This window comes from Pagrus pagrus (genome assembly GCF_965226575.1).
Source record: "Pagrus pagrus genome assembly, chromosome: 23".
NCBI classification, from domain to species: domain Eukaryota; kingdom Metazoa; phylum Chordata; class Actinopteri; order Spariformes; family Sparidae; genus Pagrus; species Pagrus pagrus.
Window position 1 is genome coordinate 12,700,016 of NC_140205.1, and position 24,733 is coordinate 12,724,748.

Sequence of the window (24,733 nt, forward strand, 5' to 3'; positions counted from 1 at the left end):
ACAGCCTGAAACCTGGAGTGAGGGATCAGACAAGTGAAATACTCGACACATTATTCTATATCTTTCAAATATCTGTCATTGTTGTGGAAGTTTGTAGGTTCGCCTCCTCGTGGCGTATTGTTCACGTCGATTGGGGTAACAAGGGTTTGACTGGGAGGAATGACGCTGTGGAATTTCAGTGGATCCTCAATGGGATCAAAACAATGGCAGCAGAAAACCAACAATTCATCATAGGACGACACGTAGCATTCCTTTGTGACAAGTTTATTGTGGGGCTCCGTGTGATGTGTGTGGCAAGTTGTAAAATCAAACAACTTGTATTCCCAACCCACTCACTCTAAACACAAAAAGAAACAAACATCGTATCAAAGTTTTGAAAACCAAATTTTATTTTTTCAAGACGTTTTTTTTTTCCTTTTTGCATTCCACCAAGCAACAAAGAAGGAAACATGGCAATGAGGATTCTCACAATTTAAAAAGTGTGTCAGATTTATAAAGTGTGCCACAACAACAGCCATGCCTGAGAAAATCAGGCTTAAATGAGGTTAAAGGCAAAATTTTCATACTGCATAACGGGCCACAATGGAGAACATGCTTAGGGAAACAGTATTTCCATCCTGTTATATTCTAATCAGAATCAGAACGGACGTTTCTGACAGTAAAATGAAGAATCAACAGTACTTCCTTTGTCATATTCTTAAATTCTAGCAAGAGCACTCAAAGAATACATAATTACCTCAAAGATTATTTACATTTTCTAAATTAAGAATGATATTTTACAAAGTGCGTGAGGTCTTTCCTCTGTACAGTGTTAGAAATAGGCAGTCACGTCTCTGTTCTCACTGCGCAATTGAGTGTTAATAGCTTCTTAATGTATTCAAGTAAACGAAAAATCAGTCTTATTTCTTAACAAAATAACTAGTTATCATATAATCATTAATATTTCATGATGTGTGTCTGCGCCACATCGCCACCTTTGTGCGTTCAGTCGACCAACACTTTTAACCAGCTTGTAATTCATATATTTATGAACTTGTGTACACATACACTTCCTTCAGTGAATGATTTCATCGTAGTTTCAGAACTTGCTGAATTCTTTTCAATTTAAATCACTCTGTCTCTATCAAACACATTCTGTCCCATAAAGAACAAGTCAAATCATTCACTGTATGGTCTTTTTTAATACATAACCATAGCAGTAATAACAGTAACAGTCCTTTTAGTGTCACGTATACGATTAAATCCTGTGAATAAATTATTCTTTTTTTCCCCTCTAATTGCTTCCATGATGTAAATGTGTCCGGTTCGCTCCCTTGTTAGCAGTTAATCAGTTCTTGGGAGTTTTTGTACATACATCTTCTTACCTTAAAAAGTCTAGTGTGTTCACACTGCTGCCAGGGCAGCGACTACAGCTTGGAGATGAAGGGGAGACCCTCGTACATGTCACCCTTGAGTTTGGCCCACTCGGCCACTCTCTGGATGGTGCTCTTCTCCTGGCTCAGCACGCTGGCCGCCTTCTTCAGCTTTGCCTCGTTGCGCTCCAGGTAGCGCTCCCCCTCGCTCTTGAGGAAGTTCAGCTTCTCCACGCGGCTCTCGTTCAGCGGGATGTCCTCGCTCATGTAGGGGTTGAAGCGGAAGTAGGTGTCGGGGGGCAGGAGGGCGTCCAGCATGGTGTGCACCTCTGAAATACGGCATCGTTACAGGCCATTCTGCATTCTCTCTATTGGTTTATCTTTCAAGACACTGCCCCGACTTCACTCTGTGGTTTATAAATACTTGTGTGTGGTATGTCAAACACTTGCAAACAGCATTTTGTGTGGTCTTACCCTCTGTATCGGTGGCACTGCTGATGACGTTGGTGAGCTTGGCTTTGAGGCTCGTGTAGGTAGTCCCATTCTTACCCGCCGTCTCGTACCGTCCGGTGCCAAGAGACAACACACACTGCAAAGGCGTGTTGGGCCACAGACACTTACACTCATGGATGGCCAACGCGGTGGGGTTGTTGATTAGGAGTCCTCCATCCTAAAAGGGAAAAGACAAAGGGGAAGGAGAACCATGAATGAAAAGAAAAAAAGCCAATTACCCCAAAGTTACCAACTGTAAGGCAAAAGAATAATGGTATATGTGTGAGAGTGTGATTATGTAATGTCGATACTGCATCTACAAGACAAGAACTCGGTCAAATCAAATTAAAATGATTGGAAAATAAGTATGTTTGTTCATGAGATGCTTGTTAAAAATTTGTTTTTCAACCACGAGCCAAAAAACTTCGCCCTAAGGATTCCATCGGTCAAATATGCCTACTAACCAAGGTTAATGCACAAAAAGGACACTCTGAATGCACAGAATTTGCCTCTTGCTTTAATATATTTGATGTGACAGCCTGTAGGGGACAAATGAGGTGAAGTGAACGAGCTGTCCCAGAGAGACACAGCTTTAGGCCAGAGGAAAAGAAGCTCCCTGGCCAGAGATGTGCTGCGCTGGCAAACAGCCCTGTTAATTCTGAAGTAAACAAGTGGGAAAAGCTGTCTTTGTAGCAGCTGAAGTAAGCCTTTTTCATTTAGTAATTTGGTTTGGAGTTTAGCTATATACAAAGTCTGCTTGATTCTGAATGTAACTTGATTGATAAAGCATAGTCTACTTCAGCATTCTTATCTTGACTGACTTAATTTAGTTACACAAATGATGTGATTGCTTTTTCATTAGGCCTGTTAGTGGATTCATTAAAGAGTTGCTGATCCTACGTCAGCAACAATGATAGAAAGGGGACAATCAAGCTGAATGGATGCCCGGGCCGATTTAGCGCTAAACCCTCATTTCTCAGTCTCTCCCCAAGTCCAGTTTTGGACTTTATTCAGCCACTGAAGTGATTTTGGCTTGGATTAATAGAGACGGAGAGTGTGGCACTCAAGAGGTCTGATCCTCCCCAGCAGGGTGGGGGTAAAGGTCATTTCCATGCCTCTACAAGGGGGGATGGGGGTGGGCGGTAGAAAAGTATCCAAAATGCCTCAATCCTCTCTTTCTCCAAGGATAAAGCTAACAATGTGAGGCATTAGAAATGTTAGTCAACACCAACAAATGCAGATTAAGTTTCTTCACCTAATTAGTCAAAAAAGGTTTCATTTTTGGGATTCAAATGACTCAAAAACGACAATCCTGACAAATACTTATTACTCTTCACCTAATTATAAAGCTGTTTACCCTCAGGTGTGAGCTATTGAAACAGTGGAACACAGTTCACACTCTTGAGGGCAGGTTAATTACACAGCTGCTCCTCAGCGCTGACCCTCAACCTCTCACCCAGCCGGCATCCAATCACAACAAAACGCCGCTATAATGCAGCGTCCCCATGCAGGCAAACAGCTGCAATAATGAAGAGGAAGAAACATCGAAATCTTTGCTCAAAGTTGAGTTTGTGACCGCATCTTTCTCCACTGTGTTGAACATGTATTTCTGGTGCTCTGCAGTGGCAGAATTTTCCTGAGAAATACCGCTGCTGGTGCTGAAAACTATCGTAGGAGTGAGACCGGTGGGCGGCGACGGTAGCTCAAACTGTCGATGAAACACTGCGCAGCTCCAAGAGGAATGTGGAGAACAACACATACGCAGACAGACACAACTCATTCACTCGCCGTCTTTCCATCCATGCTGTCATCCCAGACTCCATGGGAAACAAATGGAAATCCCGCCTATGTCGCAAACATCACACAACTTTTCGGGGTTAGAGGTTCCAGTTAAATTAGTGGTATCAAGGCTTGGGGCAGTAAACATGCAGAGTGGGACTGGAGATTAGTATATGTTATTGATTAAAACATTATAAATGGCCGTCTATAAGGATTCTTGCTTTTGGAAATGGCAGTGTTGGAAGCAGGGGACGAGGCTAATTTTGCCTAAGTAGGTTATCAAATTTAAGCTTAGCCTTGAGCATAATTGCTGCCCATAAAGACCATCTAAAGATATCTGGCCTAATAATCAAACTTTATAAAATAACATATTAAAGACGCTCTGTTAACGAGCCCAGATGGTGTACAAGATAAGTAGTAGAAAGTAAATTAATGCTAAATACCCTGCAGTTATCTATCAAACGCCTTAACAGCCTGATTTTTTATTCAATGACCTCTAGCTTGAACCTTTTTTTCTTTTTTTTACTATTTTTTCCATATTGGACCACCTGAAACAGGCTTTTAGACAGCGGTGGTCTGACACACAGGAGCCCTTATGGGGAATCAAATCAGAAGCTTTCAATTTCTCTGCAGGAAGCCGGGGGAAGTCATAAGAGGACAAGGTCTTTGATGTTCTTTGGGGACGCTCCATCTCTCCAACCTCTCTACCTCCATCGCACTCTCATCACTTTCTCTCACCCTCTCTCTGACTCCTGACAGCCAGAGGAGAGGATGAAGCAATCAAGGGATTGCCTTCAAGGTTGTAGAAAAAGTGAAAAAATAAAAATCATAAATATCCTCGATGTACACACACACACACACACACACACACACACACACACGTGCAAGATGCAGCATGACACTCAACGCTTGTGTCCTTGGCACTTGGCAATGCAGCACCAGAGTGGAAGTGTATTGATTGGTCAGATTTCAAGGAAATGCTCCGTGCACATTAAACTACAGCTCCCAAAGAGATGTGACCTCTGAGATCACTATGGACATTTTTACCAGTGTTGATGATGTAGATTGTCGATTGTGTTACTGCATCATTGGACACAGTAACACAAACCACATATGTTTTAAGCTGGAAGATGAAACTGATACCGTTTGAACACTGCAGCGGTCGAGAGGCGAGTTTATGGGATAATAAAAATGAATCTATTCTGCAATCTGTGTCACTATTAACCTCCTTTGTCAAATTTAGCCAAGAGCTCTCCTGGTTCTCTCGGCTCCGTGTCGTACCTGATGGAGGTCTTTTCCCAGCACAAATTCCTGGAAGTAGCCCGGGGCGGCGGACGAGGCCCTGATGGCCTGCCACATCTTGTGTTTGCAGTCTCCGAGGTAGTGAGATCTCACTCCTGGCATGAGTCTGTAGTTCCTAAACACATAGGCCTTCAGAGGTAAACCCCTGTTCACTATGGCGCTCACTGCTGACACCTGGTGGACATACAAAGAGCAAATTTAATGGAGCAACGTGCAAAGTCATCTGTAGTTTGCTCCTAGATGTTGTGCAAAAACATAAAACCATCCACATGTTTGTCATTTTATTTAATTTTATTCAGATCTAAAAAAAAATTAGCATTTGTTTGTCTCTTTGTCTCTCAAATACTATGAACCCATGTGTTTATCTAAGCAGAATAGAGCTGAAAAGACATGTGACTCACTTTAGGGCAGTGTGGGTCCCTGGCACTCTCTATCATATGCCCCTCACCCATCCGCTCCCTAAAGGAAAATACAAAAAAAGATCAAAGATACAGACAAATTAGACGCCAGTATCTTTGAAATCAAGGATGGCAGAGAGTAGTAAAGGCATGGAAGAACTGGAACTTACTTGAGGATGTTTTCCCATATTTCGCTGTCATAGAAAGCGTGGCTCCAGCCCATTTTGACTGTTCCGACGATGACGTTCTGTTTGAAGACATCTGCCCCCAGCTTCCTGTACATCTCCTCGCACTCCTCTAAGGGGATCTGGAAAATTCCCAGCATGAAGGCCAAAATGGCACCTGAAGTAGACATGAGCAAGGTTTATGTGCCAGTGAGAGAAAGTACAGAATCGTGAGTTTACCAAGATTTGATTAGATGTTCTTTAATGCCCACAAGGGAAGTTCATTTTTCTTCAGGTCAGTAACACACTAACAGACACAACAATGCATAGATAAGATAAATATCACTGTACAAAACATGATTCTCAAAGGCAAAATATCTTTAAATGCTTGAAACAAAATTAAAATGTTCGGTCAATGTCGGACAAAAATTTACAGACACTAAATCTACCTGTGCTGACTCCACAGATGTAATCGAACAGCTGGTGGATTCGTTTGCCGGTCAGGTTCTGCAGTTTATAAAGAGTCTGCAGGGCCAGCAGTCCCCTGTAAAAAAGACACAAGGTTTACAAACACAGACTGACATATACTGCAGAGGTGCTCTTGCACAGTTGGCCTACAACGTTTCTTTATTTCATACACTGCTTATAAGAACGTTAAATCAGATTGAATCACTGATAACATTGAATATATTTCTTTTTTCTCTCTCCCTGGAATAGATTTACCTTGTTCCTCCTCCGTCTATGGCCAGGACCCGAATCCCTCTGCCTTTGACTGGTTCTGTGTAGCCAACCACGGCCAGCGCTTCTCTCACAGCAGCCTGCAGAGGAAGGTCTCTGGCCTGGCGCAAACGCAGCAGGCAGGGCAGCACGCTCTCCTAGAAAAAGTCATAGTTTTACACAAACCTACCGTCTGCTAAAATGTCCCAAGGCCTGTGCAAGACATCTGACTCTAAATTGAACTGCAGGGCGATGCACACTCACCTTGACAGCTACACCTCGCGTCTCGGGGAACTCCAGGAGGTGATAGCTGAGCTCTTCCACTCGACTGGTGAGGAGCTTGACGTCAGTGACTCTCTGCAGGCCTTTCGCCAGAGCTCTGGTCCTGTTGTCTACACTCACTCTGGCTATAATCTACATGACAAGGACACAAAACATCCAGGCAATCTGATCCATTTAATTCCACTCATTTAATTTTAAAATGTCTGTTCTTTTTCAATGCCTTAATATCTTAACCATCAGTCTTTTCAAAGATTGTTGTTTCATCTATGTTGAGACTTAACAGCCGAGCAACATACATGAATTTATATCATACCAAGTCAACATGGGCTTATTTTAACATTTCATTTTAACAACGAGCACCTTACCTTTTCTCTTTGAGTCAACAGCTGCTGCTTTGCTTTCTCCTCTTCACTCTTTGTCTTCTCTTCTGCTTTTTCCACGGTGGGCTCCTCCACAGCGACTGCTGGAGTCTTGTCTTTCTCGGCTGTGACGCTTTTGGAATCGCTCCTGAATTTGGGGACCAGAGGCGCGATGTAGCTGCCGACAAACGCCTGCACGCTGGGCCGAGGGTAGGAAAGATAGTGGGTGAAGCCTTTTTTAGGGGAGGAAGAGGGCGCAGGGACGGGCTGAGCAGCACCTTCAGTCGCATGGGTGTCTGACGGGGGGGTCACCACCGGAGGAGTGAGGTTCTCTGATGGAGACGGAGATGAAGAAGGAGGAGAGGTAGCGGGTGCTTCAACACTTTTAGCCGCCGCCACTGGAGACAAAATAGGAATGTGGTCCCCAGCTGTTGGAGAAACTGAGCTGAGAGTTGGTTCAGATGCAGGATCGTCCTCTCCTCTGTCTTTCTGTGGCGGCATGTTGCCTTCTTCTTCAACTTGTGTGCTGGTGCCAAAGTAAATATTGATGTGCTGAGCCAGAGTTTTGTAGGTGTCATCCATGTTGGTGGTGGACAGACCTGCTGGGTGAAACAGTTGCCTGGTTTGCTTTGCCACTGTCGAGGAAGTGCTCTGCACGGATGCAGTTGCCGCTGAAGCCAGACTGGATGTGGCCTTCTTTGTGGCAACAAAGGGCTTTTCTGTAACTTGCTGGCATTGCTTGTCTGACTCCTTCTCTGCTGCGTTCTTCTCGCTCTCTTCTTCTTCCTCCTCTTTCATGGTAGATTCAGGTGGCGAGGCGGCAGCTGCGTTGCTAGAGGCTAAGGTCTCAGCTTTGGCGAGAGCTTTTTCCGCATGGGTGCCGTCGGCTGCGGCGCTGCCAGGCTTCAGGCGGGAGAACTTGGCGATGAGGTCCGTGCTGCCTACTGCCTTGGTGACACTGTCGAGCGTGGACCTGATTCGCGACATGCGTGTGCTAGCTCACTCAGAAACGGTCAATCAGACAAAAGGATGATGCTTAATGTCTGCGTAAGATGATGTAGCATTCTGGCAGGAAATCTGCCATCAGCTACAGTGGCTTGAGTAGAAATCCCATTTTGGAGATTTGCTGAAGGTTTCCTGAAAAAAGGGGGACAGAAATTATCTCAATTCTCAAAGATTTGGGGAAAACACATCACATGCAAATGAAGAGAGGCCCAACAGAGGGCTCCACTGACACCCTATCCATCCTGGTAGCCATGGAAACAGTTACTGCAACAAAAGCAGATGCAGACAACAGCTTACACAAAATACAACTTAAATACCCCAGTTCCTAGACGATCTGTGTGCTGCACATAGGTACAAAGGCAAGATGGGAGAGGACCAACATATCACAACAGAGTCAGCTAGACTTGTGACAGCTCTGCTGGACAGACACCGCCACGCTGGCCGGAAGGAGCAGGTGGATCCTGACAGTGAGATGATGAATATCACCTGGGTTGCTTGCAAAGACTTCACAGTCGAAGTTGGGAAAAGGAAGATTGGGGAGTATATTCAAACCTGGGAGCTTCAGCCCCGCTGGCTTTACAGTCTGGACTTCCTCTGCTCAACCGAGGACGAGCATCACACCTTCTACCACTACCGGGCCCGCTTTAGCACCCCGACCCAGCGGGGGCCGATTCAGGGGACAGCTAACGTCTACTTCGTGGTGGATATATCCAAAGTCAAGCCCCAGACTCTGCCCGTGGAGGTGCTCTTCGTGGTGGAGTCTAACAGGCTGGTGCACACACCCGGGAGGATCAGGTTCAGAGAGCAGTGGCTGGCGGATGTTATCGAGAGCAAGACTTTGCTCCGGAGAGCGGCGGACCTTTGAGCCAGCTGCCGAACCACCCAGAAGGAAAACACCTCTGGACCCTAACTTCATCCAACTTGCTGTGTGTTAGCATTAAATCCCACATGATGGCTTTGAATTCCTCGTTTGGCTAATGAGTGTCAAACCACTTGGGAATTAAATAAGGATAGTTAGCTTAAACGTGGACATGAAACCGCCGGTAGTTGATGCTAAATTGCTAACTAGCATTACCTGTCAGCCTCTATTATCCAGATCTGGCGTTTCTGTCGGACCTCACAGTGGCTAGGCTAGGCTAGCTAGCTTTAAAGTTAAAGCAAATTCAAACGTATTCAAGACAATGACGATGTTTATGTTAGGGTATAAAGCTAAACCTTTTTTTTTTAGCTTACGTTAAATGAATAAATACCTTATGTCCATGACGTTTAAACGCCAGCTTGCTAACTGTTAAGCACGTACCTAACTGACAGCTGCTGTAAACACTGGGAAACGTTACAGTAGCCCAACGCTAGCTAATGAATACAGCTTAAAATTGAGTGTCAGTTTATCTTAATTCACGCATTGTCAGGAAAAACAGCGAATTGCCTTCTTCTTACCATACGAGATAAAGACCGTTAGATAGGTTGCCAAATAATTTCATTCACTGTAGTGCTGGTGCAGTCCATGAATGGATGCTGGTCCGGTTAGCTTAGAAAACCCAAACAGGAAGAAGAGAGGAGGTGACGTAGTGCCAGCTGGATTTTTTTTCTTCAGTGCAGTGCTTTATTTATACCAGTAGATGTCGACAAAACATCTTTGCAATAAAAAGTTTTCTCTGTGAAAAATCACATTTTAAATACAGATATTAAGAATCCACAACACAGTTTGTGCAGTTTACATAATTCTTGGGTTGATAATGTTATTGTGCTGTCAGTGTGGTTTTGAGTTCACTCTTTCAGCACCACAGTGAGCGGCAGTATACCGCAGAAGTGGATCAGCACCATGGAGAGCAACATCTACATCAGTGTTCATTGAGAGGTGGGCATCTTGGAAACACCAGTGCATCACCACATTATAATAAATAATCTGTCCGTCCAATTAAGATGTGTAGGCATTGGCTTGCGAAGTAATCAATGATTCAACACAGTTAGACTGTTTGTGACGTATGGAAAAGTACCATTTCATGTGGAAAATGCTTCTGTGAGAGGAATTAAACATGATTAATGCGTGACTAATGTCTCTCTCATCACACGCACACATTCGTCAATCGCTCAATTTTGTTCATAATAACTTTAAAGTCAGTATGGCAGCACGACAGTTATGAGCAATGCGCAATTATCTTTGAAAGAATTGCTCTCTACAATTAACATGCTGAGCGTCCTGCAGGTGGTGGCTTGACATGCCCCTATATATCTGGAAAGGGCTGAACTGAACATTAAATAACAGGATAAGGGCACTGGCAATTGCTAACAGTATGAGCGTAGGAAGTATGAAGGGGATAAAAAGAAGGTCCAGGACCAACGGTGCAGCCATTATTATTATTATTATTTATAGTGTTTTGTCATACAGGCAAAGCGTAATGGTGTATAGAAATAAAAAGTCAGTATTCTACTCTTTCTACTATTGCCATTGTTTTAAAAGACCCCAAAACAATAGTAGCCTGCAGCTCTTTCAGGTATGCAGAAAGGCAGGGGGTATGATGGAGTCGAACTCTCAAACACTGTCATCTTTTTCTTCTCCGTGCCCACGCAACCTTTTATTGTGCTGTATGAACACCATGCTATGACCTATAGAGAGCATGTATTATCTTTCATTCTTCATGGGTGACGCGGCGGTGACATTATAGCAACCTAAAGCATTCTTTTCTTGTTCTGTATATATCCCCCGTCGTCTGCTGGCAGCCACACTATACATTGTGTGACATGTCTCGCTATTGTGCTACAAGCAGGTGGTGAACCGTTTAAAAGTATCGAGAGAGAAAAAAAATGTATAGCCACCCAGGTTCACCTGTCGAGGTTCAGTGTTTGTGCAGCTGTCTCTCAGCGTCACTGATCCAGCGACCACCTGGCAGGGCTGCTCATTATAACGACTGTCACGACTCCTTTTGATTTTCAGGTTATGTCTAAAAGAGCTTTGAAGTGCACGAGCCTTCACATCTGATGAGCTCCACACTCTTCAAAGTGGGGCTTTTAAGCAGAGTTAAGATGTTTGTGTGTGGCTGTAAGGCAGCTCTGTTGGGTTGAGGATGATCTTTTACTGCCTTTCCTTCCTGCTCTCAGATTTCTTTCTCCACCTCTGCAGGGCAAATGTCACAGCTTTAATGGCAACTCCTGAATAGTGGCATGCCCGCCCCTTATGATATCAGTGGGGTGCACCTCTGTGTCAGGCTTTCTCTTCGCCAGTTACTGGATGAAATGCGATGATCATTTACACTGAGGACAAACATTATATCACACTGCTTTCATGAGACTTTTTTAATAATTGTGGTCTAACACAGAAATTAGTAACACACATGTTTTGCAGGTTTACTTTTACCCTTGATTAAATCATTCTCTGCATCTGAAGCGATTAAGTATAATCTTTATTAAGTGTAATCTATATATCTATAAATATATATGTATATGGAAGCCCATTTCTGCCAGTTAAAGATTAAAAAATGATGAAAATTTAGCTTTGATTAAATTATGAGATAAATGACTTTAAATCTTTTAAGCTCATATTTATGATTTAATCTCAAAATTTCAACTCTTTTATCATAATTTTGACTCTCTTTTGATCTCATTATGACTTTATTATCATAGTTATGACTTTTTATCTCACATCTTTTTACTTCTTATCTTATAATGACTTTAATATCATAATACTGTTTATCTCAAAATTTTAAAAATAACTTTTTATCACATAATTCTTTACTATAATTTCACAATTATGAGTTTATCTCATTACTATGATTTGCCACGACAACTTTTTTTCATCAAGCTTTTGTTTTTTTCTTTAACTGGCAGAAAAGAGCTTTCATATGCACTTGTCCAAGACAAGTCTTTGAAAGATGAATTAGAGATTCACAATGATGTGTTTTCATGGCTGTGGGTATGAGGATCACAAAATGACTCATTGAGGGTTTTGTGTGTTATTTTATATGATGTGTGTTCATCTCATAAGCCTGGCACTGACATTCAGTCTCCACTGAGCCCCCTCACCCCTTCAAGTGGACGACTTTCCTCCTCACAGCCACCACTGTCACTGGCAACACACGCGCAAAGGAGCAAAATGTATCGGGGAGACGTCTCTGCGCCAACAGAGCAACACTCCAACTCCTGGTACCTGCACTGAGAGGTGAACTGAAGCCTGGAGTAGGAATTGGAAACATCAGGAATTCGCTTCATGCTTAAATGGATCCCAGCAGCAACGGCTCTGAAAAGGCACCGGACGAAGATGGAGACGCGTACGGACACTTTGCGCTCCTCAGAGCTGGGATTTTGGGTTTGGTGTTTGTGCTCGCAACGTGCAGTAACCTCTTCTTTTTCGGCGCACTGTGGAAGAAGCGTAAAAGAAACACCAGGACCCAGCTGTTCCTCCTGCACCTGTGCCTGGCGGATCTGGTGGTGGCTTTTTTCCAAGTCCTGCCGCAGTTTCTCATTGAGATTACGCACAGGTTCCGAGGCACGGACTTCCTTTGCCGGTCAGTAAAGTACCTACAGGTGGTCGGGATGTTCGCCTCCACTTACATGATAGTAGCTATGACCATAGACCGGTACCACGCTGTTTGTAAACCCATGGTTTCCTTCTTGAAGGGCTCCTTCAGGAGGTACCTCTCCATAGGCGCAGCGTGGCTGATCTCCCTCGCCTTCAGCTCCCCTCAGCTCTTCATCTTCTCTCTGCAGGAGGTGGAGGAGAACCAGTACGACTGCTGGGCGACGTTTGTCGAACCGTGGGGGAGCCGGATCTACATCAGCTGGATCACTCTGTCGGTGTATGCTCTGCCCGCAGTCATTTTGCTCTACTGTCAAATAAGAATATGCACAACAGTCTACTTCAACATGAAGAGGAAGGCGCTGCAGGCAGGACGCGCGGGCATGGTGAAGGGGGTGTCCAACGCCAAGATGAAGACCGTGAAGATGACTTTTGTTATTATAATGACGTACACGGTGTGTTGGAGCCCGTTCTTCGTGGTCCAGTTGTGGTCTGCGTGGAGCCCAAGCAGTGCGCCAACTAAAGGTTTGTCCCATTGTTTATTTATCCTAAGTGTTGTGTTTTATTTGTCTGAAAGGCTGCATCACAGTAAAGTGGTGTAATTTTCCGACTTACCGACTTGTTCGACTTCTTTTGAGTACTTTTCTTTGCCCACTCAGTCATTATATCTGCATTTCTGATTATTCTCAAAGATGTTATTGTGTTAATATTTTGTGACAGTACCAATAGTCATCCCTACAATATTGTCACAATATCGATATCAGGTATTTGGTCAAAAATATTGTGGATTGTGTTGCTTCATCCTGGCATTCGGGGTGTCCCTAGAAATGTTTTATTAGGAGGCCAGAAGGCACCACTGAAAGTGTTGCTGTGGCCACCAAAGTGTGGCATCTTTTTTTCATCTTATTTTCATTATTGATCGACTGTAGATGAATAGTACCTAATGTGAAATATCACAAAGAAGCATGATATGCATACAGTGCTTATTACTGAGAAGCATATTTTTCATATGGGGGGAGGGGGCCAGTAATTGTACCTCACTGCATTTATGAAGTGCTTTTGAAGAGATTTTTAAAATGTGGAGATACTGTATATATTGTGTATCGCGATATAGCCCAAAAACACTGCAATAAATAATCATTTTTGTTGGCCAAATAATAGGCCAATGCTGTAGGCCGGTCTTATAGTCAAGACCACCCATACCGAGACCAAATCATGATCAAGACCAGAATGTATGGAGACTGAGACGAGACCAAGACCAATGTGAGTCCCAGATTGCATGACAAGCTTACAGGAAATGTGGAACAACCAAAGGCACTCCTTAAAGTGATCTAAAGGATCCACATTTGCATAAAAACACCCACAAGACACATTCAGATTCCCTTCATTCACCTCTTCTTTTGCTATATACAGTGGTGGACTGAAGGATACTTTGCCACATCTTGTCCACTGGAAGGGCACCCTTTAGAGCACTTTATCATATTTTATTTAAAATATGGGACGTCCAAGAGGGCACTTACGTGGTGTTTTTTTAAACATGGGGGCATCAGGCGGTAATTACCAGACGAGACCTTGAGACCGATTTTGAGTACTACAATACCACTGTAGGCCCGCATGTTAGATCGGCCTGTTAATAATGAATAAGATATTTTTAGATCCGATTCACTACAGTTCGTTTACACATTTCTCTCTTCCTCCCACAGGTCCAGTGTTTGCCATCATCATGTTGCTGGCCAGCCTCAACAGCTGCACCAACCCCTGGATATATCTCTACTATAGCTGAAGAAAAACCCAACATACAGTAAATAAGATTAAAAATGACAGAGCTGCATGAACAAAAACTGTTACAGATGTTAGATATCAAGGGAAATGCCACTCCAGATACATGTCAGGGTCTGATGAAGTCCAGATGGGTGATCCGGATGAGGATTTATGACATCCAGCACACCAAAAGCATGGAGCAGCATGGAGCCTGTGTTTAAGTATGTGCAGTTGTCGTGTATAAACGCTCTTTCTTCTATAAAAGAGGACATAAATTTGTTGTATCATCTCTTTTGTGATGAAAAATCTAACTGGATTAGTGTCAGCATTGCCGTATACGAGTATTAAATGGAATTTCTGTTGCATCTTACAGTATTTTGTGAGTCAATTGCTGCCTGTTTTTACGCTCTGACAAACAAAACACCGACCATGCATTGAAGAAAAACATATATTGTCGCTGAACCTATATTAAAATATGCCAGCATGAGTATCTTTCCCTCAGGCATCACATTCACTGAGTACAACACTGTCTTTCATTCAGTGTTGGAGGAAATAAGGTGAAACCCTTTTCAAAATAAGGCCCCTTTCTAAAAATCCACATTCATACATATTCAACTAATTTCAAATGTTATGTAAATGTTTCTTATGTAGTTATAATGTAAACTGCACACATGAGCTCTGTGCTTGGACTTGCATTGCTTTGATATTTCGTGTGATCACAAATAAACAGAAAAATACTTACATACCTGACGCTGGATCTAATAAATAAATGATCATTTACTATTTATAGCTCTGACGTCACATTTGTGTTTGTCTGCGACAGACGGGGTAAGCTGAATTAGTTTCTGTAGCATATAATGAAAGCACCTGTTGGAATACGTCATTGCACAACCTAATAAGATAAACTGAGGAACACAATGAGATTTACTGTTTTTATTTTATTTTGTTAATGGACTTTTATCATGAGGCCTTCAGACTATATTATCGTTTGCTTTTGCGATCTTATCTGACGCTACTTTTGTTACATTGTAGTCTCCCTCACTGACCTCTCATTAAACAAAGATTACCTGTATTACTCCCCCGCGCTCTGAGATCAAAACCCACACTTATCTCTACAGGGTCTTTGTCCATGCATGGAGATCTGACAGTGCATTAGTCCCCTAATGCACTGTGATGTTTTGTTTTCCCGACTAGACGCGGAGCAGCGGGATTAAAACAGCTTCATTTCATTACTAAGTTTGAGAATCCATTCTTTTAATCCTTGCTGGTGCGGCAGAGTTCAGTTGTCATTCATTGCCAGGGGAAATATGTCATTTTATAACCTTTTCGTGAAATGCAACAGGAGCCTTTCGAAATTGCACTTCACAAATCCTTTCATATGTGCAATCACTCCTTTTGTCATTTATTCTAAAGCCAATTTAGCCTTTCCCCTGCCTCACACAACTATAAGCACTAACTCCATCATGCAAACACCATGAATGTCTTTGTGGCCTAATTAAATTCTAATTTAACACAGTTATGTAATGCAATGCTCAATAGAAAGCACAGCAGGTGTTTGTTCTCTCTCAGGTAGTTCATTCCTATTGCCGTCACAGGTGTGCATTAAAAAATATGTTTTAACATGGTCACAATCCGCTCGACACAAAGTCTGTGACCAGGCCTGTGACAGTGCAGAGGCAGCCTGTGCTGCATTTCTCCCTGGAAAGCTGTTCCAAACAGGATTAGATATCTCACAAGGCCAAAACACTGCGATGACTAATTCGGGCCCCGAGGGTGGAAATGTGGGTGACAAATCCTGTGTTCATGTCATTGTGGGGGTTAAAACAATCACAAGGGAAATAGTGGACACAGGGGCAGCGTTCAACGAGAAACTTTAAGAAGCACGGTCACTGCACAGTACACCTTAAGTGAATCCATCGCTGGATCCAAGCACAATATTTTCCTCTTGCAGCAGATTGCACATAATGATAGGGCTGTAGTGGCAATCAGGCATAGCACAGGAATAAAATGAGCTGCTGTTTACATGGACATGATTGCTGGTGATTGCAGGAGTCATTGCATATGTGAATGGTGTCATTTTGAACATGATCACAATTGACTTCATGTATGTAAACACAGCAAGCAGCAGCAGATCCAGTCAAATAAATAGTCACCATCTGAATCACAGATCTGAAGACAACATACAACAGGCAGATGGCATCGGGTAATAAAAACAGTAAAAAAAAAAAAAAAAAGCGAATAATAATATGATATGTATCACATCAGAGTTCCAATCATGTAAACACCAAACAGAAAATATTGGTTATGCATCAGTTATGCACAGCAAAGAGCAGCAGAAAATCAAGGCTTTAGCCGCACAGATGGTCAAACAGTGCCACCATGTGGACAAGAACAGACATTACATCGTAATATGGACATTGATGTATGAAGGTAATGTTGCAGAGCACTGACAACTGGGGCTGGGTGATACTGACCCAAATTCATATGTCGTGGGCTGAACATTCAGTTGTTATTAAAAGCCACATTTGAGATGTCACAAGTGCTTTTATTAAAACAGACTATGACCTGCAACACATGTAAACAAAAAAAATTCTATAAACATAAATGGCAGGTCTGTCCCTTAAAGGAGCACTATGTAGTTTTAAGGAAGACATTTTAATCAGAAGAGAAAGACTGAATAAACAAACTGACCTTAAAGGACAACACAACATCATACTGTTTTACTTTGTTTATATTTGGTGGACCCTGCCACCTTTCCAGCTTCAGACAGTGTTTTGGAGACCTTATTTTCCTACTACATAGTGCCCCTTTAAAGTGTTTATACACATCCCACTTGTTAAAGCTCTGAAGCACACAACACTGTAGCAGCTGAAATGTATCAAGAAAGTCAATTGTAGTTTGAGACAATTAAAACCTTATGGGGGAGTTTAAAAAGTCATTTTCCATGACATTTCAAATGCCATACCCAGCCCTGCTGAGTACCAATAGAGTTTTATAAGACACAGTTTGTGCTGCTGTGCTTTATGCATGGAAGCATGTGCAACATATCAGCAAAAGTGCCTCAAAGGTAACAATTAAAGCACCTTTTTCTGTCCACAGCTTGTAATTTCCTGCAGAATCAGACCAACATAGATGATATATAATCTTCTAAAACTTTCTGTCTCTCATCAAAAACAGCACCGACTCTCTTCAGTAGAGATATCTCTGTCTCCAGAGCACGGATTTTGGCCACCGTGCTCTCTTCCCTTTGATCTAGCTCCAAGATCTTTGCATGCAAACTCAAGATCTTACTCCAAAGCTGATCTTTGTCCGTGTCCGGTCTGCAGTACGAGTGCTCGTAAACTGAGATGTGCTCTCCCTCGCTGGGTCCCTTCTCCTCTAAAAAGTAACTTGCGGGTTCATCCTTGACCATTTCCACAGGGACAAGGCTAAAAGCCTGGCCCAACGCTGCTTGGAGGGCGTCTGCATCCACGTTTTCCTCTCCGTTGGAGAAAGGGCCCAATGTCTGGCAGCACAACACAGTCACGGTCGGGTCTGCCTGCTCTTCAGAATGTGGCTCGATGCATGGAGACAGTGCGAGGCAGGATGCTGCAGATGTCCCAATGCTGCCTGGTATCTCACAAGCAACAGTTTGTATCTGGGAGGCACAGGATATGCCAGCGGTCAACACCAGAGGAGCTTCAAATATCGTCTCTGTGTGCTCGGCAATGTTTGTCGTACTTGACTGGAGCTTTTTGCACGTTCTGCTCAAAATCAGAGGCCTCTTACTGAGAGGAGAGTCCAATCCTGCGGGCTCAATGTCAATGTCTAAAGTCCTAGGTTTGGCCTTGGGGCTTCTTTTAACGGAGGTAACTTTTTTCTCGCCATCCTGGGATGAAAGAAAACATGTCTTCATTAAATGGGGTTATGAATAGGCAGCAAAGTACAAGCACAATACTGTATGAAACGACGAGTCTATAATGGAACTGTGGGTAAAAGAATGAAAAACAAAGGAGAAGCTTGTTGCACACCAAAAACCCTCAATGAACCTTGAGTTTCTGGTGTGCAACAAGCCTTTACTTCTTGTTGGAACTGTGATGGATGTTGAAACAGACAAAATTAGATGCATACATCTTCAGTGGAGGGAAAAATGGTGGGGATGGCTGTGGTCTTCAGGTAGCGGATGCCCCATCGAATATCGAAGCAGTCCTCTGTAAAATGCTCGCTGCACAGGTACTGATGTCGACTCGGGGTCCACTCCTCCCGCTTCATGTTGTCCACCCATTTCTGAAGCCTGGGCTGGTCTTGCAAGGGAAACCTTTTGGGGAAAGAAAATGGCTGGTTGGAAACTGAAACTACTGACAATTTCAGTTGCTGGTGGAGTATCAGTGTCACTTTGGTGCTGCAGTACTTCTAACATTATCATTACTCCACATTTAACGACAGTCTCAGAGTCTCTTACAAGAAGGTGCCCCTCACAAACACGACACACAACTGACATGACATAACAAAATCGAAAAGTAATATCATCTCTGAATGAAGGTGCTAAGCATAACAGAAAACACATTTCAACTCTGAGACACACCAGAGAGAAGACAGAAAACATACGGGTAGAAGCTAATTCTCTTGTTGTCTTGTCTAGTCGCCGTCCCCCCGCGGTTTCTGCAGACTTTCACAGCGCAGTACCGTGGCATATCTGCGGTGAAGATGCATAGAAGCGCTTTACAGAGGCAGGTCTGTGGCTGACATTTTTGAAAACACAGAACAGCTCGTAAACGGTCACTTCCGGGTTGTGGTTCTCAGAGCGGAGATGACGATTAGTCATTTTAATTGTCAAGATAGTTAAGGTAACGGTTGCATGTCTACGTCGAGGAAATTTGAGAATTAAAGTAGACTACGTACTAGAAATATCTTCTCTCTCTTCATTTCATTTCATTACTTTACGGCTTATCGGCTATTTTATGCCAAACAATTTAAAATAATACACACGTAACGTGAAGGATATAGTTGACTGGGCCTAAAACATGTTTAGGTTCCATACCTCAGAGCGAAGCGAAGCCGGAAGTACGCGTAGGTCACCTCTCCTTCGCTTGACCTCTTTTCGGGCTGTCTCGTTTCTACACGTGCGCATTGTTTCTACCAATCACAGCGATGTGAGTCACCGCGTTGCGAAACGGACCAATAGCGTTGCGAGTCGTGGTGTTACAGCTCAGGAATGCAGCTCGTCAACAACTGTTAGCTTTCGATTCGCATCAGCTGGGGCTGTCGGCGTCAGACTGAGCTGTCCGCAGGCTGTTTGTCACCCCGTCTCCAGGTAATCTCTCTTTTTCGATACACTTTACATGTTATTTGTGGTGGGGGGTTATCTGCAACCGAGAGCAAACAACACAGTATCGGCTCCCAACAAGCTTCTTAGCTCATTTAAGTTCCTCCCCTTTTCGAAAAACAAAAACAGTGAGTTGTCAGTTTCTTGAGGCTAAGACCTTTCTGTTGAAACTAGCTAGAAGAGCACCGCTAGTCAACAACGTCGTGTAACCTAACTTCTGGCTGTTTTTCGAAACGTTTGTATCTGAATTTTGAATTTTAAACCAGTTTTGAAGGTGTTTCGGGGGCGTGTGAAACGTCGTTTGTAAACGAGCTGTCAAACTGTTCTCTTCACACCCTCAAAGGTGCCAAAAGCAGCAGTTATGGCCACAGCACAGTCGGTGTTGCTGCTAGCAGTGAACATACTGCTGATCTCGGAGTTCATCCTGGCCAAGAGAGACTACTACGACATACTGGGGGTGACCAAAGATGCCACTGAGCGCCAGATCAAAAAGGCTTTCCACAAGCTGGCCCTGAAGTACCATCCTGACCGAAACAAGGGCCCAGACGCCGAGGCCAAGTTCAGAGAAATAGCTGAGGGTAAGTGATGTCATTGTCTTTTAACCAACTACTCACTTATTGGGCTTTTTCCCCCCTCCACCCTGTTCCTCTTGTGTCAAGCAATGCAAAACATGCATTCCTTGCGAAACACCCTTTAATCAGGATACATCTGAGGTGGAATAGCTACAAATAAACTGGAAAATGTAAGTGACAGTCACATTGGAAATGGCTACGGTTTGGGTAGATGACATATTGTATAGATGTGAGTGAAACATCAAGAGGAATGTCTTTGACTTCTCCCCTGAGAGACATTCCTCACAGTATTAATAGCCTGTCTGTTGTGACGTGATGCAGACAGGATGACAGCTGGGTGTTTTAAAGGTATTGATTGGCACGCACATTATCTCTAATGGGCGGATTAAAGAAAATTGCACTTGAGGCTCAACCATGTAATCATATCGTTACCATAAGATAAAATAAGATAAAACTTTATTGATCCCACACCAAGGAACAAAAGCAGAGCGTAATGAGAGCTTAAGTGAACACAAATAGGAAAAGACACAAATAAACCTTTCGCACATAAATGCATGACCATAAATGCTAATTAATGCCCTCCTAACTTGAGTACATGCATGGTGTGCAGTAATATACCGAAAGTTTAAAAATATTCAAATATAATTGCACACATGGATTACAACAGGAAACGAGAAATAATTTTCTTAAAAACACAGTATAAGTATAAAGGTTATACTGTATATAAGGATATGTATACAGACAATATATATAAAATAATATGATATGTTATTCTTTAAAGGCGCACTATGTAGTTTTGGGGAAGAAATTTTAATCAGAAAATAAATACCTTCTCTCTCTTCATTTCATGACTGAATAAACAAACTGACCTTAAAGGACAACACAATTTCATACTGTTACTTTGTTTATACTTGGCGGACCCTGCCACCTTTCTAGCTTCAAACAGTGTTCTGGGGACTTTATTGTCCTCTGAGAACAGCTCGTTTATTCAGTTACTGAAAAATAAATGTTTCTGAGTTTGTATTACTACCTCATTAATATTGTCAATACAAAACTACACAGTGCCCCTTTTTAAATATGTGATGTACGATAATGATGAGGAAACATTAATGCTTTTCAACATGCGTTGACTACAGAAGAGGCAAATCACAACTTTGCATGAACTTGAACAAAAAAATGTTAAATTGTTTCATAACTTTTCAGTAGCAGTGTCATAGCAACCAACACAATGAGTGATGTAACATGTCTTTGTCTCTACCAGCATATGAGACGCTATCAGATGATAAGAGGAGACGGGAGTACGACCAGTTTGGCCACGGCCCGTCACCGGGGGAGGGCCATAGATCAGGAGGAAGAGGAGGAGGCGATTACAACTTCCACCAGCACTACCATTCCTTCAACTTTGATGACATCTTCAAAGACTTTGACCATTTTGGTCAGCCTCACCATCACCACTTTCACTCCCAGGGTCAAGCCCACCAGAAGAGACAGTTCGACAGCCACTTCCAGGCCCATCAGGAAGCTATGAACAGACACAGGAGGCAGTTTCAGCAGCGGGCCTTCGGCGGAGGACTCTTTGATGACATGTTTGAGGACTTGGAGAAGATGTTCTCCTTTAACACTAACGCACACAACACCAGGACTGAGAGCAGATTCGAGGGCACGGGGAAGCAGCACTGCAGGACAGTGACGCAGCGCAGAGGGAACATGGTGACCACCTTCACCGACTGCTCCTGAGACGAGCAGAGGAACGGTGCTCCGCAGAGTGCACCCACTTGGGACACTGCTGGGATTTTTCATTGTGGTTTTGGAATTAATTGCTAATTTATCACTTGGTGGAACAGAGTGTGGCTTTTATAATTTTCTGTATGTAATTTCCTCTCGGAACAAATATCCAAGTTGGCCTAATAATGGCTGCTTCCTAGCAATAACTCATGCACATTATTGCTCATAGCATGACATGAACTGCAAACCTCATGTTGATTCAGATACCTCCCCATTATTTAGCTTTCCAGGTTCATTCAGTTTGCTTGTGTTCATTTCTTATGAAGGTACAATCTATAAGACTCAGGTATGGCCTAAGGTTAAAAAAGAATTTTTAATAAAAATATTATCTTTTCTTTTAGGAGTAATGAGGCAATAGGATTTACTTTAGGCCATACTATAGTATATACTATAGAACTATAGTAGTGCTCTCTACAACATAAACCTTTTGCTAATGTAAACCAGGCTTTGTTCATCTGGATTTGTTCATTTTCAGTCTCGGTTTTTATTTATTTTAGCATTAGCAAAGTGTCACAGATTACCATTTACAGAACTTGTTTCAAACTTTGCCCTGAAAATGGTGCTTCACATCCGAGTTAGCAATTATCAACCTAATCTGCTCACTTTCGGCTCAACAGCTGCCCTCTCTGGTTTGGATGTGCGTGTGTACTCGTTATCTCTTTATCAACTGTTACCTCGTTTTAAGTTCTCTTCCTACAGAGTTGCATCTACCTTCGCTCAGTCAGGGAAAGTAACGTCAGTCCCGTGACAACATATGCTGGTATACTTAGCCACAGGCAGAGTTTGTGTGCTCTCAGCTGTTTTCTAAAAAGACAAACCTGGGGTCATCTACCAGTGAAGCTGAATGGTCTGAAAAGTTTCCTGAACTGATCATAATGTGCAATATTTAGCACCTTTGCTCTTCATGTTGCCTATCTTTTATAGACAGTGCTGTGTTAATGTCATTGTCTAATGTCCGCACTTTGTGTGTATGTGTGAGTGCGTGTGTTCGCTGAGAGTGGCCTGAATGTTGATTGGTTGCACAATGTTTGGAGAATTAATAAAAAGTTACAAGAGCCTGCCTGTGTTTTGTATTGGGAGAGAAAACATGAAAATGCATTCAAGTAATCATAAATACGGTTGATTGTTTCCATTATGGTCAATATATTGTTTTATATATGATCAAGTTTTTGTTTGACTAAATACTGTAATGAATATTATTTTCTGTCCCTGATGTGAAGAAGTTCATAACCACTGTGGTCCTGAATAACCAACTGTTGCCCTTGGAAGCTGTAGTTTAACTTAAACTCCAGTAGGGGGCATGCTCTCATAAGATAGGGAGGCAGGGTTGACAATACTACCTTCACCTACCTACACTTTGTGAAGGAAGGAACCAATTTGACAAAAAACAAAGACATTGTAGGTTATGAAACAGTTTTAAAAAATAGTATATGACACCACAGAGAAAGAGAGGAGAGATCTACTTGGAGGAAGTCTAGTAAAACAAATATTAAGCCACTTGGTATGTGTTTCCTCTTGTACTTTCAAACAGTACAAGAGGAAACAGATTGAAGACAAACAATGTGAACTGATTACACATTTCACATCTGCAGTATATTCAACAGAAGATCCAGGAAATGAGGTTGTGAAGTGAAGTGGTGAAAAGTGATGAAGGTATATTTGAATGGCTAAAATTGTGCTTGAATTACACCTTAAAGGAGCAATATGTAAATTTTGATAACCATTGACAAGAAAAAAAAAAGTTTTGATGTTATATCAAAGATGTCAACAATTACCTAATTCAAATCCTTAAAATAGAATCTATTAGTCCGGAAAATGTGAATTTTGCTGGACCTACTTCACTGTAAAGTCCACTCTCAGTGTATGTGCGCTGAAGGCTTCAAGTTTCCACATCACACTTGTGTGTGCTGAATATTGGACCAGGACTGGCTTCATGCTCGTAGGCCCGCCTCTTAAATCCAGATTTTTAAGCGAGTACATAGAAAACTGACACTTTTAGCAATGAATCTGAAAACAGCCTTTTAGTGTTTAAACATCATTTTGCACAGTCACGCTCAGACATTATGTTGGACCAAGAAGAAAAACAATGTATTGTCATTTTTAAAAATACAAGCGTTTAATAAACATGAAACTATGTTTGAGCCTTTTGTGCTCCATCATGGAGTGATGATTGATGAAAACAGCATCCTGATGTTGCTGTTGTTATTTTCAAGGTGTGTGGAGACTGTAAGTATAAGGCATTAAAGTAACAACTGTATAGTAAAATCTGTGGCATACAGTGAAATATGAGTGAAACCAGCAGTATCTTCCAGCAGTCCGGTGACACACGACCACAACATTCAACAGTTTATTGCACATGACAGATTTCTGCATTTGTATTTGATTTCACACACTTCTGTGCACCAATCAAAAGTTTAGCAACATTTTAATCAGAATCATTTGACATTCATGGGATCATTTGTGGTTTTTAAGGGCTCACTGTCACTCAAAGTCGGATCAAAGACTAAATCATACATAAGGGATGTTTCCACCAACTGTAAAGCTGAAAAGAATCAAAAGTGGACTAATATTGTCAACAGAATGTGAAGAAATAATAACTTTGATGCTATGATGTATATATATACATACACACTACCAGTCAAAAGTTTGGACACACCTTCTCATTCAGTGGTTTTTCTTTATTTTTTATTATTTTCTACATTGTAGATCAATACTGAAGACATCCAAACTATGAAGGAACACATATGGAATTATGCAGTAAACAAAAAAGTGTTAAAGTGTTAACCAGAATATGATTTATATTCGGTGCTTTGCCGTCACTCTGCGGTCCAACTCATCCCAAACCATCTCAACTGGGTTTAGGTTGGGTGATTGTGGAGGCCAGGTTATCTGACGCAGCACTCCATCACTCTCCTTCTTGGTCAGATAGCCATTACAAAGCCTGGAG

At 42.4% G+C, this 24,733-nt stretch overlaps 5 protein-coding genes across 8 annotated transcripts; 3 read left to right on the forward strand and 2 right to left on the reverse strand.

Annotated features, from left to right (window-relative positions):
• Nucleotides 1-365: 365 nt before the first annotated feature.
• pnpla8 (patatin-like phospholipase domain containing 8) lies at nt 366-9,406 on the reverse strand. 2 transcript variants are annotated; one of them, XM_084345602.1, is made up of 10 exons: nt 9,288-9,406; nt 6,852-7,982; nt 6,469-6,618; nt 6,211-6,362; nt 5,937-6,031; nt 5,494-5,665; nt 5,327-5,384; nt 4,905-5,099; nt 1,827-2,022; nt 366-1,681 (listed from the first exon to the last, which is right to left on the reverse strand). In XM_084345602.1, the coding sequence occupies exons 2-10, from the start codon at nt 7,830-7,832 to the stop codon at nt 1,407-1,409; spliced, it is 2,274 nt and encodes a 757-aa protein (XP_084201728.1). In that variant the 5' UTR covers nt 7,833-7,982; nt 9,288-9,406; the 3' UTR covers nt 366-1,406. The 2 variants fall into 2 exon arrangements, with proteins under 2 accessions (XP_084201728.1, XP_084201729.1); XM_084345603.1 differs by lacking the exon at nt 9,288-9,406 and adding an exon at nt 8,926-9,001.
• akap14 (A-kinase anchoring protein 14) lies at nt 8,215-8,715 on the forward strand (the record flags this gene model as incomplete). Its single annotated transcript, XM_084346338.1, has 1 exon — nt 8,215-8,715. One exon carries the CDS (start codon nt 8,215-8,217, stop codon nt 8,713-8,715), a length of 501 nt encoding a protein of 166 aa, XP_084202464.1.
• Nucleotides 9,407-9,554: 148 nt separating the features above from the next.
• avpr2l (arginine vasopressin receptor 2, like) lies at nt 9,555-14,489 on the forward strand. Its single transcript, XM_084345604.1, has 3 exons — nt 9,555-9,708; nt 11,833-12,888; nt 14,067-14,489. The coding sequence occupies exons 2-3, from the start codon at nt 12,063-12,065 to the stop codon at nt 14,144-14,146; spliced, it is 906 nt and encodes a 301-aa protein (XP_084201730.1). The 5' UTR covers nt 9,555-9,708; nt 11,833-12,062; the 3' UTR covers nt 14,147-14,489.
• Nucleotides 14,490-15,718: 1,229 nt separating this feature from the next.
• LOC311252730 (THAP domain-containing protein 5-like) lies at nt 15,719-19,201 on the reverse strand. Of its 3 annotated transcripts, none has more exons than XM_084346214.1 (3): nt 19,145-19,201; nt 18,235-18,421; nt 15,719-17,992 (listed from the first exon to the last, which is right to left on the reverse strand). In XM_084346214.1, exons 2-3 carry the CDS (start codon nt 18,373-18,375, stop codon nt 17,243-17,245), a joined length of 891 nt encoding a protein of 296 aa, XP_084202340.1. In that variant the 5' UTR covers nt 18,376-18,421; nt 19,145-19,201; the 3' UTR covers nt 15,719-17,242. The 3 variants fall into 3 exon arrangements, with proteins under 3 accessions (XP_084202340.1, XP_084202338.1, XP_084202339.1); XM_084346212.1 differs by lacking the exon at nt 19,145-19,201 and adding an exon at nt 18,712-18,885; XM_084346213.1 differs by lacking the exon at nt 19,145-19,201 and adding an exon at nt 18,689-18,769.
• A 97-nt stretch (nt 19,202-19,298) lies between these two features.
• LOC311252731 (dnaJ homolog subfamily B member 9-like) lies at nt 19,299-22,842 on the forward strand. The gene is made up of 3 exons (XM_084346215.1): nt 19,299-19,417; nt 19,773-20,007; nt 21,263-22,842. Exons 2-3 carry the CDS (start codon nt 19,791-19,793, stop codon nt 21,736-21,738), a joined length of 693 nt encoding a protein of 230 aa, XP_084202341.1. The 5' UTR covers nt 19,299-19,417; nt 19,773-19,790; the 3' UTR covers nt 21,739-22,842.
• The last annotated feature ends 1,891 nt before the right edge of the window (nt 22,843-24,733 follow it).